The 15,320-nt window shown below is 38.5% G+C and overlaps 2 protein-coding genes across 2 annotated transcripts; one reads left to right on the top strand and one right to left on the bottom strand.

The window, feature by feature from the left end:
- The first annotated feature begins 3,754 nt into the window (after positions 1-3,754).
- Positions 3,755-4,695, top strand: LOC116646288 (olfactory receptor 51A7). Its single transcript, XM_032426873.1, is given in 4 exon segments — positions 3,755-3,844; positions 3,847-4,071; positions 4,073-4,481; positions 4,484-4,695. Coding segments are annotated over 4 exon segments (936 nt in total).
- Positions 4,696-14,001: 9,306 nt separating this feature from the next.
- Positions 14,002-14,943, bottom strand: LOC116646543 (olfactory receptor 51G2-like). The gene is given in 1 exon segment (XM_032427371.1): positions 14,002-14,943. A coding segment is annotated over 1 exon segment (942 nt).
- Positions 14,944-15,320: the final 377 nt, after the last annotated feature.

Below are 15,320 nucleotides of genomic sequence, written 5' to 3'. Positions count from 1 at the left end.
AGGGAAATGAAGGAGTCGATCCCATTTACAATTGCACCCAAAACCATAAGATACCTAGGCATAAATCTAACCAAAGAGGCAAAGGATCTGTACTCAGAAAACTATAAAATACTCATGAAAGAAATTGAGGAGACACAAAGAAATGGAAAAGCGTTCTATGCTCATGGATTAGAAGAACAAATATTGTGAAGCTGTCAATGCTACCTAGAGCAATCTACACATTCAATGCAATCCCCATCAAAATACCATCCACTTCTTTCAAAGAAATGGAACAAATAATCCTAAAATTTGTATGGAACCAGAAAAGACCCCGCATAGCCAGAGGAATGTTGAAAAAGAAAAGCAAAGCTAGCAGCATCACAATTCCTGACTTCCAGCTCTACTACAAAGCTGTCATCATCAAGACAGTATGGTACTGGCACAAAAACAGACACATAGATCAATGGAACAGAATAGAGAGCCCAGAAATGGACCCTGAACTCTATGGTCAACTCATCTTTGACAAAGCAGGAAAGAATGTCCAATGGAAAAAAGACAGTTTCTTCAACAAATGGTGTTGGGAAAACTGGACAGCCACATGCAGAAGAATGAAACTGGACCATTTCCTTACACCACACACAAAAATAGACTCCAAATGGTTGAAAGACCTCAATGTGAGACAGGAGTCCATCAAAATCCTAAAGGAGAACACAGGCAGCAACCTCTTCGACCTCAGCCGCAGCAACTTCTTCCTAGAAACATCGCCAAAGGCAAGGGAAGCAAGGGCAAAAATGAACTCTTGGGACTTCATCAAGATAAAAAGCTTTTGCACAGCAAAGGAAACAGTCAACAAAACCAAAAGACAACCAACAGAATGGGAGAAGATATTTGGAAATGACATATCAGATAAAGGGCTAGTATCCAAAATCTATAAAGAACTTGTCAAACTCAACACCCAAAGAACTAATGATCCAATCAAGAAATGGGCAGAAGACATGTGAATAGACATTTTTCCAAAGAAGACATCCAAATGGCCAACAGACACATGAAAAAATGCTCAACATCGCTGGGCATCAGGGAAATCCAAGTCAAAACCTCAGTGAGATACAATGTCACACCAGTCAGAATGGCTAAAATGAACAAGTCAGGAAACGACAGATGTTGGCGGGGATGTGGAGAAAGGGGAACCCTCCTACACTGTTGGTGGGAATGCAAGCTGGTGCAGCCACTCTGGAAAACAGTATGGAGGTTCCTCAAAAAGTTGAAAATAGATCTACCATTCGACCCAGCAATTGCACTACTGGGTATTTACCCCAAAGATACAAATGTGGGGATCCGAAGGGGTACGTGCACCCTGATGTTTATAGCAGCAATGTCCACAACAGCCAAACTGTGGAAATAGCCAAGATGTCCATCGACAGATGACTAGATAAAGAAGATGTGGTATATATACACAATGGAATATTATGCAGCCATCAAAAGGAATGAGATCTTGCCATTTGCAACGACATGGATGGAACTGGAGGGTGTTATGCTGAGTGAAATAAGTCAATCAGAGAAAGACATGTATCATATGACCTCATTGATATGAGGAATTCTTCATCTCAGGGAACAAACTGAGGGTTGCTGGAGTGGGGGGTTGGGTGGGAGGGATGGGGTGGCTGGTTGATAGACATTGGGGAGGATATGTGCTATGGTGAGCACTGTGAATTGTGTAAGACTGTTGAATCACAGATTTGTACCTCTGAAACAAATAATGCAATATATGTTAAGAAAGAAAAAAAGAAGAAGAAGAATGTAGCAGGAGGGGAAGAATGAAGGGGGGGGGAATTGGAGGGGGAGAAGAACCATGAGAGACGATGGACTCTGAAAAACAATCTGAGGGTTCTAGACGGGACGGGGGTGGGAGGATGGGTTAGCCTGGTGATGGGTATTGAGGAGGACACGTTCTGCATGGAGCACTGGGTGTTATGCACAAACAATGAATCATGGAACACTATATCTAAAACTAATGATGTAATGTATGGGGATTAACATAACAATAAAAAATTAAAAAAAAATCTCTTCTGTGCCTTTCAGTATTTAGCAGTCAGTGTATGTGGTGGTGGTGGGGTTGGGTTGGGGAGGGGTACATGAAAATAGTACATTATAAAATAGTGTAGAAACTGTTGTAAAGGATGCACAACAGAAGTATTCTCTGAAAGACCTCAGCCAAAGAGGAAAAGAAAAGGGTATAAAGATTAAGTGTTTTTGGAAATGAGGACTTTTCTTATGACTCCTGAGGAAGAGGGATCAGAACAAAATTTGCTAACTGGGCAGTCTGACAGATTAGATACAGAATGATTTTCATGGTATTTGAAAATCTACTACCATCCTCAAAATATACACTCTTTGGGCTTGGCATTAGGCTTACTGCCATGGTTGGAGACAAATAAGACATGTCAAACTGTTTAGGAGCTCCCAGTCTAGCATTTGCAGCTCAATTTATGAGCTGACAAAACAAATCTGCATCGATAGTACCCAGAAAATATCAAATATATTGGTAGCGGACTGCTTGTTATATATTATGTTTTCTGTAGTTATCCTCTAGAGAATTACAAAATAAAATATCAATTCACAATCAAACTTCAATTTAGAGGAGCCCAATAATTTCCAGTGTCCCCTATATTTTCCAATGAAGACTGATTTTTCTTCTATTGCCATTTAACTTATAAAAAATTTGGGGAATGAGGTTCGCATTGTGTGTAAACTCTAACCTTCTACTGGCTCTCCTTTCATTTTTCAGTTGGCCATTTTTTTTGCAATTGAAATTATTAATTTAATAATTTTCATTTACTTATGTATATATTCATCATGCTTACTAAACATAGATGGGATTGATGGTGGTTATCTTAGATATGTGTATTTGTCCAGCAGTTTATGGTGATGATTCAACATCGTGATATTCCGAAGCTCAACAAGTTTGTAATAAGTTGAAAGATTGTATATTTTTCCTTGGAAAATACAATTTGTGAACTCTTTAATAGAGACCTAACAATAAAATGAGGGTTTAGTTTAATATATAGGTGGATTTAAAATTTTTACTTTACAAAGAGAAACTGAATGATTGGATGTTATTCATTTAGAATTTCTTTGACTAATTCAGTCATGAATATAAAATAGAAGATAATTTGATCAGGAGAGATATGATGAACATGCTTCCTATACTTTCCCTTGGAATAATAACACGATAACCTGAAGTGTGGTGCATGGATGCTTGAGCTAGGAACTATTTCATTTCATATTAGTCTATAAATTTACTTTCTAGCATTTAATATTTACCATAGTGTAGATATTTTCAGGGATATTTGATTATTTTCTTAGACTATTATTTTTAACTTTTTTACATGAAGTCAGGATCTTGTTATAAAGCAATGAGAGAACTACTAAAGATCATGTGGAAAACAGTGAGAAAGATTCTGAATGCCTATCACTGATTCAAGCAAAGCAGCTCTGTTTTGATATGATGATTTCATATTTGGCTAAAAGTGTTGGAAAACCACCACCATAGGATAAATTGTTATAAGTGAAATTCCCATGTTGGAGAATATAAACATGTTTAAGGACTTTTGATAAATGTTGAAAATTGCATTTTATTACTATTATGCCAAATATGCTTCTCAGCATAGCATATAAAAGAGCTGCTTATCTCCACAACACTGAATTTTACCCAAAAGTGTGACTGCTTTTTATAAATGTGATTTCAGATCTGGCTAAAAAGCTCCTATTCCCACTCATGTCTTCTTTCAATAATTCTGAGGTCCAGGTTTTTCTTCTGATTGGAATGCCAGGACTGGAACATGCCCACATCTGGCTCTCCATTCCATCATTTGCCTCATGTACCTGGTTGCCATCACGGGCAACAGCACCATTCTCTTTATCATTAAGACAGAGCCCTCACTTCATGAGCCCATGTATTATTTCCTTGCCCTGTTGGTCATCTCTGACCTGGGCCTGTCCTTCTCCTCCCTTCCTACCATGCTGAGAATCATCTTGTTAAATTCCATGGGAATTTCACCCAATACCTGCTTTGCTCAAGAATTCTTCATCCATTGGATTCACTGTCATGGACTCCTCAGTGCTGCTAGTTATGTCTTTGGATCGCTTTCTTGCCATTCATAATCCCCTGAGATACAGTTCTTTCCTCACTAGCAGCAGAGTTGCTAAAATGGGATTGATTTTAGCCATCAGGAGCATTCTCTTAGTGCTTGCATTTGCTTTCACTCTAAGGAGATTAAAATACTGTCAGAAGAATTTCCTTTCCCACTCATACTGTCTACATCAGGATACCATGAAGCTGGCTTGCTCTGACAACAAGACCAATGTTATCTATTGCTTCTTTGTTGCTCTCTGTACTATGCTGGACTTGGCATTAATTTTTCTGTCATATATGCTGATCTTGAAGACAGTACTCAGCATTGCATCTCTGGCAGAAAGGCTCAGGGCCCTCAAGACCTGGGTCTCCCAATCTGTGCTATGCTCGTTTTCTATGTACCCATCATTACCCTGGCTGCCATGCACCACTTTGCCAAGCACAAAAGCCCTCTAGTTGTAATCCCTGTTGCAGATATATTCTTGTTGTTGCTACCCCTAATGAGCCCCATTGTGTATTGTGTAAAAACTCAACAAATCTGGGAAAAGGTCTTGGGAAAGTTGCTTAACATATGTAAGAGATAAAAATTTGAATATGGAAGTAATAAATTATCAACTGGTAAGTGTGAATTGGCACCTATTTCAGTGCCACAGTGGTCACTATCTAGTGGAGGACTGTGGGAGAGCAAAAAGAATTTACAATAAAGTCAAGAATACATTATTGAACAAGAAAGATGAAATAATCAGGTGATAGATGATGATTCACAGAGGATTAATTCATATTTTGAGTAGTTGAAACAAAACACTATATAATGGAGTAGTTGGGCTTGAGTCATCCCTTAAATAATGGATAAAATTGGACAGATTGAGATCATTACTCAAGCAGCATTTATTAAATTTACATATTTACAATGTACACTCACTATACTATCAAGGAGAAATGAACTAGCACATAGTAGCCATAAAGGATGTTAGTCTGGCTGGAATAAAGAGTATGATTGGGCAAATAGGGATAATTTTGAATAGTGTGAGTGAATCAGATTTTGGAGTACCTATAAAAGCCTTGAAAAGTCTAAATGCAGGAGGTACTGGGGAGACAATTTAATCTCTACAGCAAACAGCTAACATGATAAATCAAATGGTATGAATGGCATGTCTGAAAGCATGAGCAAGATGGATTGATATTGAGAGAGATGAAGAGGGCATTGACAGGAGGCCGCAGCAACAATCCCACTATGAAGTGATTCTGGGAAGGGGCAGAGACAGAATAAAATCATTTAGGTTGCTTTTTGTTGTTGTTTTTGTTGTTGCTATACAACAAACATAGTTTATAAGACATTCACAAATTCCACTAAACAACGAGTGTACATACATATGTGACTGAATATTCGGAGACAGACAAGCTGAAAGAGGAGGCTGGCATACTGTTTATCTGCCAAGACTAGAAAGGTATTTGTAAGACAACAATACTTAGTTGTAGACATGGAAGTAAATATATATTTTGGGGCATCTGGGTGGCTCAGTCGTTAAGCGTCTGCCTTTGGCTCAGGTCATGATCCCAGGGTCCTGCTCAGCGGGAAGCCTGCTTCTCCCTCTCCCACTCCCCCTGCTTGTGTTCCCTCTCTTGCTGTGTCTCTGTCTGTCAAATAAATAAATAAAATCTTTAAAAATAAATAAATAAACATATATTTTAAACAAGTTTCAATCATCAAACTGTGAAGATCCTCCTTATTAAGCTACCTCAAATATTTTTTTTTTCATTCATTGATTCCCTCTGCAGCTGTTTTAGTCCAGATTTAAAATTACCCCTGGATTATCCCATCATCCTGTATGTTGAGATGAACTGTTTGAGGGATCTTTTAAAAATGTAACTGTCGCCACACTTAAAATCCTTCAATAGATGTCCAATAAGTTACAAGATAATGGTAAGCCTCCATATTTGCACAAAGGCTTTCCATTATTAAATACTACTTTGTCTGTTAATACTCTGTCTTGCACTTGATTGGTGTAATATAAATACATTACACTGTTACTTATACCTAATCCTTTGCTTATGGTGTGTTCTATGTCAGGAATGCTGTATTAGTTTTTTATTGCTGCATAACAAATTATCATAAAACTAATGGCTTGAAACAACACAAATTTATTATTTTACAATTCTATAGGTTAGAGGTCTGACATGAGTTTTACTCGGCTGAGGTCAAGGTGTTGGCAAGCCTGCATTTCTTTCTGGAGTTTTTCCAGCTTCTGAGGCCACCTGCATTTTTTGATTCAAGGCTCCCTTCCTCCATATGCAAAGCCAGCAATATTACATCTCCTGTGCCTTTCTTCCGTTGTCACATCTCCCCTGACCATAACTAGGAAAGGTTCTCTGCTTTTGAGGATTCATGTAATTAGATTGGGCCCCCCGATAATCCAGGATGCTCTCCCTATCTCAAGGTATCTAACCCTAATTACATCTACAGAGTGTTTTTTGCCAGATATGGTAATATATTCATAAATTTCAGAGATTAAGACATTGACATCTTTTGGGGGAATATTATTCTGCTAAGAAAAATACATTTCTTCAACTCTTTGAATCTGTCCCATTTAACAATTCGGTAGCAATATACTTCCTCTATTAATACTTGGCTGACGCCCTTCTGCTCCAAGTATAATAAATTCATGTCTGAATTTTGTTCCCTCTCACAGTGTACTGATTTCTACAACATAATTTCAACAAGCATTAACTCTTACTTGTTTTAAGGTTGTTTGCTTTTGCCAAAGTGTAAATCCTGTGATCTACAAATGTTTGTAAGACTTACTTATTTTTGCATCCAAGTTGCTTAACACATACTTGGACAATGAAGCACTCAATATTTGTTGATAAGTTTGTGAGTTCATGAGTGACCATCATTGAATAAAATTGCTGCTCATTTCCTAAGCTTAAACCCCTGAGCATTTTGGGGCCTCTGGGTGGTGCAGTTGTTTAAGCATCCAACTCTTGGTTTCAGCTGAGGTCGTGATCTCAGGGTCCTGAGATCAAACTCTGCATTGGGTTCAGCAATGAGTCTGCTAAAATTTCTCTCTCCTTCTCCCTCCTCCCCTCCCCACGTGTGTGTTCTCTCTCTCTCAAATAACTCTCAAATGACCATAACTAGGAAAGGTTCTCTGCTTTTGAGGATTCATGTAATGAGATTGGGCCCCCCGATAATCCAGGATGCTCTCCCTATCTCAAGGTATCTAACCCTAATTACATCTACAGAGTGTTTTTTGCCAGATATGGTAATATATTCATAAATTTCAGAGATTAAGATATAGAAATAAAGGAGTAAATTCTTTTTAAAAGATTTTATTTATTTATTTGAGAGAGAGAGACACAGTGAGAGAGGGAACACAAGCAGGGGGAGTGGGAGAGGGAGAAGCAGGCTTCCCGCAGAGCAGGGAGCACCGTGCAGGGCTCGATCCCAGGACTCCGGGATCATGACCTGAGCCGAAGGCAGACGCTTAACGACTGAGCCACCCAGGGGCCCCAAGAAATAAATTATTTAAAAAAAAAATCCTGAACATCTCTGTGGACAGAGGCCTGAAATTATACCGTGTCAATCACTACAGATTAGAGCATGTGACCCCTTCCTCAGGCAGTTCCTGTCCTACAATCATGCCAAGCCTAAAGAAAAGGCTATAATGTCTACCAGAACTTTGCTGTCTGCTTTATGAAAGGTGAAGAACTGCCTCCCCTATTATTTCTCTCAACTCAAATCTATTCTTACACCAGGGTCCACTATCTCACTATTTACCACATCCAAACTGACATGAAGACCTATAGAAGATTTTCTCCCAACCATCTATCAATTTTTCCTGATCTATCTCTTTTGCCATAATTCCCATCCAAATCGCCATCCTCCTATGCAAGAACTTTTTTATCGGCTCCTAATTTGGACCCTTCCTTTTTTCTCACCCTCCAGTTTATTCTCCACTTTGCAGCCAGAGTGACCTTTCGTAAAACACCTTATGTTATCCACTCACTTAAAACACTCCTATTCTTTCTTACTACAACTGCGGTAAAGAACAAAGTTCATGGCCCTAAAGAATCCCCACCCCCCCAGCCACGATCTGGCTGCTGTGTCTTTTTCTGCCTTACCTTGGGTCAAGAGGCTGAAAAGAGCTGGACCTCTTTGCTGTAAGCCTGATGAAAACTCAGGCAAGGATAAACAGACAATAGCCAGAGAACAAAGACTCTTACAAATGGGAAGGAGCCATGGAATTCATTGATTACAAGTTTCTGATTTGCAAATAAAGAACCAGAGCCCATAAAAATGCAATGCCTTTCTTAAGGCCACACAACAAATGATAACTGAAATGGTTATAAATGAAGTTCAGAATATTTCCATACAGTCATTTGTTTTGAGTCTTAACTTCAACTTATTAAAGTAGATATTATTATAAGCCCCCAAAAATTCTGAAAAAAAATCCAATGGGGTAAAAGAAGGGAGAAATTGGAAGAAAAGAGAATTACTTTTTTTGGGTTAAAGAACATGTCGGACCTAAGCCTCTTTTCTAGACTTCCAAAGGTGAGGGCACTGTAGGGTTGGTCCTGGGTGTGGTAGCTGGAAGAATTGAAGCCATGAACAATGAGGGAAGGAAGGTGTTGGGATTTCACCCTCTTTCATGTGTGGTCAGATTGGTAGGAGGGAATAAGATCTTCGATAGATTAATTTAGTGCTTTGGAGAGATTAGGTCATATATCTGAAAGGCAAATATATTGTATACACTTAATTGATGATGTATTATTTGTCCATACTGTACCAAATATATTATGCACAATATCTCATTTAATCTTTGTTGTAAATATCTGAAATAGATATTACTCTTGTCCAAAATTTATGGCTTAGAGAAATTGAGTGATTACTAAAATTGCAGGCCTGAGGACTGGGCTCAGGTCTCTTTGGGGCCACTTGCCTTTGGTCTAAAGCCTTATGTTACATCATTGTCCAGGATATAAATGAAAAAGAACAAATGAGAGAAATTGGCTGTTTGGGGGATGCTGGTAGGCCAGATGTGCGAAGTGGTGGTCCACAGGACAAAGCTTACAGAATAAGGCTTTATTTCATCCATATAACTGTGAATTATTTAAAAACTGAACTAGTTCTCAATCTTTAAAAATCATGAAATTTTAGGGGCGCCTGGGTGGCTCAGTCGTTAAGCGTCTGCCTTCGGCTCAGGTCATGATCCCAGGGTCCTGGGATCGAGCCCCACATTGGGCTCCCTGCTCCGCGGGAAGCCTGCTTCTCCCTCTCCCACTCCCCCTGCTTGTGTTCCCTCTTTCGCTGTGTCTCTTTCTGTCAAATAAATAAATAAAATCTTTTAAAAAACCCCATGATATTTTACATAAGAATCTGGATATTTTTTATGTTACATTGTAAAGAATTTATTTTCATGTTTTATCAAATATTCTTCCAAAGCAACATTTTGACTTTGTGCTATTCATATACAATAATATACTTGATTATTTCTAATCCTATAATTTTTTTTAGTATAGTTGACACACAACATTTTATTAGTTTCAAGTGTACAACATAGTGATTTATGGTCAATTATCTGTGACAAAGGAGGCAAGAATATACAATGGGGAAAAGACAATCTCTTCAATAAATGGTGGGAAAACTGGACAACTACATGCAAAAGAATGAAACTGGACCACATTCTTACACCATAAACTCAAAATGAATTAAAGACTTAAATGTGAGACCTGAAACCATATAACTAGAAGAAAACATAGACTGAAATTTCTTTGACATCAGCTGTAGAAGCATTTTTCTAGGTGTCTTCTCAGGTAAGGGAAACAAAAGCAAAAATAAACTATTGGAACCTCATCAAAATAAAAAGCTTTTGCATAGCAAAGGAAACTATCAACAAAACAAAAAAGCAACCTACTAAATGGGAGAAGATACTTACAAATGATGTGTCTGATAAGGGATTAATATCCTAAATACATAAAGAATTTATACAACTCAGCCTCAAGAAAACCCCCTGAATAATCTGATTTTAAAAAGGGCAGAGGACCAGATTTTTATTTTCTTTTTAAAAGTCAGCACATATAGTACTATCAGCCCAGTATTCTGGAGCCAAGTAGTCATGTCCCTTAAGACAGGGTTTCCAGGAGATCAGACCCTACCACTTGCTATTTGTCTTCCACAATTTTTCCTCATTCATTTACCTTACTAGGTGACCTTCACAGGGATTTGAGTTTATGACTCCAGTTCTAAATTTTCTTTGAGAGAGGTAAATGAGAGTAGTCTTGCCTTATTATAGGTTTAATATATAACTCCAGGTCATGAATTTATTTCCACAGCATTGCCTTCTCTTCCAGACTCCAGGGCCATAGATCCAAATGCCTAATTGATTCTACTTTTTAATGAGAATCATGATAATAATAAAATACTTCACAATTATTGATCATTTACTAAGTACCATATATTGTACCAAATGCTTTACATAATATAAGGTACCTTATTTCATTTATTCCTCTGTTAACCCATTAAGAGGTATTATTATCTATCGTTATTTGACAGATGAGAAAGTAGGAGCTTGTAGGGGTTAAAAAAAAAACTTTCCTGGACACACAGCTAGTAAGTGATGTAATTTGGATTCATCTCAGGCCGATTTATTCCTGAGTTGGAGTTCTTAACCACTACACACTCTCTGTGTTACATAGACAACTAGAGCTCAATATCTTAAAAATGCAATTAATTAATTCCTCCCTTTAAGCCTGTTCCTTATAAAGTATTCTTTATCTCACTAAGTAGAAGTCTCATACACTTAATTCTTCCAAACTCAAACCAGGAAGTAATCTTCATTCTTTCCTTCCTGGAGATCTAATATATGGCATGGTGACTATAATTAATGATACTGTATTGTATGCTTAACATTTGCCAAGAGAGTTGATCTTTTTTTTTTTTTTAAGATTTTATTTATTTATTTAGAGACAGAGAGAGAGAGCATGAGCAGGGGTAGGGGCAGAGGGAGAGAGAGGATCTCCAGCAGACTCCACGTGGAGCACAGAGCCCAATGTGGGGCTGGATCCCACAACCCTGAGCTCATGACCTGAGACTAATCCAAGAGTCAGATACTTCCCTAACTGAGCCACCCAGGTGCCCCAAGAGAATTGATTTTAAGTGTTCTTATCACACACACACAATTATGGACTATTGTATAATCATTTCACAATTCATATATCAAAACATCATATTGTACACCTAAAATATATACAAGTTTTATTTGTCAAGTATACCTCAATAAAGCTGAAAAGACTGGAAGGTGGGAAAACAGAAGAGACACAGTAGTTCAAGTGATAGATAATATTAAACTTAAAGTAGTACTGATAGAAATAGAGGCATGTGGCTTTATGGTTTTCCTGAAGTTTTGTGTGTACCCAGACACCCAAAATGCAAACCACCCATGACACTCACACATATATTCTATTTTATTCTATTTGTTTTGCATAAGTACCCTTGGATCTTCCTCATATAACACTCAAGGTTCACATATACCCCATCATTGCAGAAACAGCTTTCTTATGTCAGACAGAATGAGACACTGGTTGGGAAGGCATAACCTGTCAAGAGTTAAATGTCAGGTGTGCCAGATAGCCTCAGATTAAGTCCAACTTCAAATGAGAACTCACTCCACATAAACCCTGTAATAGAGGTTTTATCTTTAGCCCTCTGCTACTCCCTTTCTTGATCCTGTGCTGTGCAGGAACATGACATCCTCAATCTTCCCCCTAGATGTTCAAACCCTACTTAATAGCATTTTATCCAGACTTGCTTTCCTCAAAGATACCTCCAAGACAAAATTACAAATACTATATTGACATATATTACTCAAAAGATAATTTTTTATTAAGTTTTTATTTTAATTCCAGTATAGTTAACATACAGTGTTATATTAGTTTCAGGTGTACAATATAGTGATTCAACAGTTCTATACATTATTCAATGCACATCACAATAAGTGTACTCTTAGTCCCCATCACCTATTTAACCCATCCCCCCACCCATCTCCGCTCTGGTAACCATCAGTTTGTTTTCTATAGTTAAGAGCCTGTTTCTTGGTTTGTCTCTCTTCTTTTTTTCCCATTTGCTTTGTTTTGTTTGTTTTGTGTTTTAAGTTCTGCGTATGAGTAAAATAATATGGAATTAGTCTTTCTCTGACTGTCTTATTTCACTTAACATTATACTCTCTAGCTCCATTCATGTTGTAAATGGCAAGATTTTATTTTTTATGGACGAATAATATTCCATTGTGTGTGTGTGTGTGTGTGTGTGTGTGTGTATTACATCTTCTTTATCTATTCATCCATTGATGGACACTTGAGCTGTTTCTATAATTTGACTATTGTAAATAATGTGGTCATAAACATAGGGGTGCATGTATCCCTTTGTATTAGTGATTTTGTATATTGGGGGTAAATACCCAGTAGTGCAATTACTGGATTATAGAATACTTCCCTTTTTAACTTTTTGAGGAACCTCCATACTGTTTTCCACAGTGGCTGCACCAGTTTGCATTCCCACCAACAATGTAAGAGGGTTCCTGTTTCTCCACATTCTTGCCAACACTTGTTGTTTCTTGTATTTTTTATTTTAACCATTCTGACAAGTGTGAGGTGATATCTCATTGTAGTTTTGATTTGCATTTCCCTGATGATGAATGATGTTGAGCATCTTTTCATGTGTCTATTGGCCCTCTGTATGTCTTCTTTGGAGAAATGTCTGTTCATGTCTTCTGCCCATTTTTAATTGGATTATTTGGTTTTTGGGTGTTGATTTGCAACAGTTCTTTATATAATTTGGATACTAACCTGTATCAGATATGTCATTTTCAAATATCTTCTCTCATTCTGTAGGTTGCCTTTTAGTTTTGTTGATTGTTTCATTCACTATGCAGAAGCTTTTTATTTTGATGTAGTCCCAATAGTTTATTTTTGTTTTTATTTCCCTTGCCTCAGGAGGCATATCTAGAAAAATGTTGCTGTGGCTGATGTCAGAGAAATTACTGCCTGTGCTCTCTTCTAGGATTTTTATGGTTTCAAGTCTCACATTTAGGTCTTGAAAGATATTTTTTTTTCTTGGGCAAAGTGGTGGCAAAATTGTAATGGACAGATAAAAGGGTATAAGGAATTATCTATTTTTGGTTCATTGGTTTATGACCTTTCTGATATGGCCAGAGCCTCAACCTCTTTCTACTTACCACCTCCCCTTCCTCCAACCCCCCTGTTCTCTACTTTTCCCTGACATGCTAGAGGACAATGACGACAAAAACAACTTAAGATATCTCTTTGGATGCATTGTTCTCTCTCTCACCTCTGCCTCAGCTTTGCAGATTCTATTCCTTCAGATAAGACCATAATTTTCCAGTCTGACTGCCACACTCCAATATGTTCCTTATGGCTGGCTACTGTGTCAACTCAAGGAAATCTTTCCTGACACTCTGTTCTCCCAGCTAGAAGAAAATATTTCTCTTTTTGCTCCTATATCAACTTATTTTTACTTTGAGCAACACAAGTAACACATGACTGTAGAAAGGCCTACACAGTTACAAGGAGAGAAAAAATGGACTTCATCTCTTGATGAGGGGGAGTGACAAGTTTCTGGAGGAGAATGTAGGATTAGAAATACCTCTGTGGCAATTTTTGGAAAATGAAATCTCCCATATCATACTGCATTGTGTTTCCCCCCCACCAGAGCAGAGATAATTCTGCAAGAGCTGTGACTTCTTGATCATTCCTTTATGTATTTGTTGAGTAAATAAATAACAGTCTCCTCCATTTCATGCACATTGGATATTATAAAGGATAGAGGAGTAAGGGTACACTTAATGAATTAATGCCTCTAAGACAAGACCCAGCTAGCAACAAAAGGCATGGGTTATACGATCTCGGATCTGTTTGGTCTTCACACTGTAAACGATGGGGTTCATCAGGGGAGGGAATAGAAGGTACACAAAGCCCATGATCACCTGGACCGGATGAGGTGCCTGCTTCCCAAAGCGGTGGATAATGGATAAGCCAATCATGGGAGTGTAGAAGAGGAGCACAACACATATGTGGGAAACACAGGTGTTAAGAGCTTTGAATCTCTCAGCCCTGGATGCAATGGATAGCACAGTATGCAGGATCAGGGCATAGGAGACGAGAATGAGCAGTGAGTCTATACCCACTGTTGAAACAATGACAAACATGCCATAGACACTGTTGGCTTTGATGTCGGCACAGGCCAATTTCATCACTTCCTGGTGGAGACAATAGGAATGTGAGAGAACTGGGGAACCACAGTAGGGGAATCTTTTGAGCATAAAAGGCAATGGGAAAATGAGTGCTACGCTGCGGCCCAGGGAAGCTAGGCCAATCCTGCCAATGACCGTGTTGGTGAGAATGGAAGCATAGTGCAAGGGGCGACAAATGGCCACAAAGCGGTCAAAGGCCATAGACAGTAGCACAGAGGACTCCAGGAAGGACAAGCAGTGAATGAAAAAGAGCTGGGCAAAACAGGCATCATGACCAATATCTCATGCCCCAATCCAAAAGATGCCTAGCACTGTAGGGAGGGTGCAAAGAGATAGACCCAGGTCAGTCACAGCCAGCATGGATAAGAAGAGGTACATAGGCTCATGGAGCGAGGGCTCTGTTTTAATGATAAAAAAGATTGTACAGTTGCCCAGGATGGAAACCAGGTATATACAGCACAATGGGATGGAGATCCAGATGTGCATGTGCTCCAGCCCAGGAATGCCACTGAGCAGAAAGGTGGAGGAAATGTTGCTGCTGCTTTCCAGGGATCCCAAAGTCATTGTGTGTGGAGGGAAGAGGAAAGTTGGATTCCCCAAATTCTTAAAATGAATTCAGAAAAAGCTAGGGGTTGTACCTGGGAAGAAATTAGAAACCAAACAAAACATTAGAATCAACTAGACCCAGAACTGTACAGCTCTTCCAGAGGTCATTTCCTTCTGGCCCCTTAATCCTCTGAACATTGTTTTAGAATTTTTTTTTTTCTTTCTTTCTCCTTCAAACTAAGAGGTCTGAGAATCTTCACTATTCTTGTTGGTTATACCTAAACTTGCCTACCCCTTTTGAGGAGATCTTTAAGTAAACACTCCTCACTCGCCTTTCTTCTGCCAGGACTCTCATTAACGTTCCAACCTTTGTTTCAACTTCTCTTCCTTTCCCT

Source organism: Phoca vitulina, unplaced genomic scaffold (genome assembly GCF_004348235.1).
Source record: "Phoca vitulina isolate PV1807 unplaced genomic scaffold, GSC_HSeal_1.0 scaffold36, whole genome shotgun sequence".
In the NCBI taxonomy this organism is placed as follows: Eukaryota; Metazoa; Chordata; class Mammalia; order Carnivora; family Phocidae; genus Phoca; species Phoca vitulina.
Note: the sequence above shows the minus strand (reverse complement) of the source record. Positions and strands in the feature narration are given on the sequence as shown.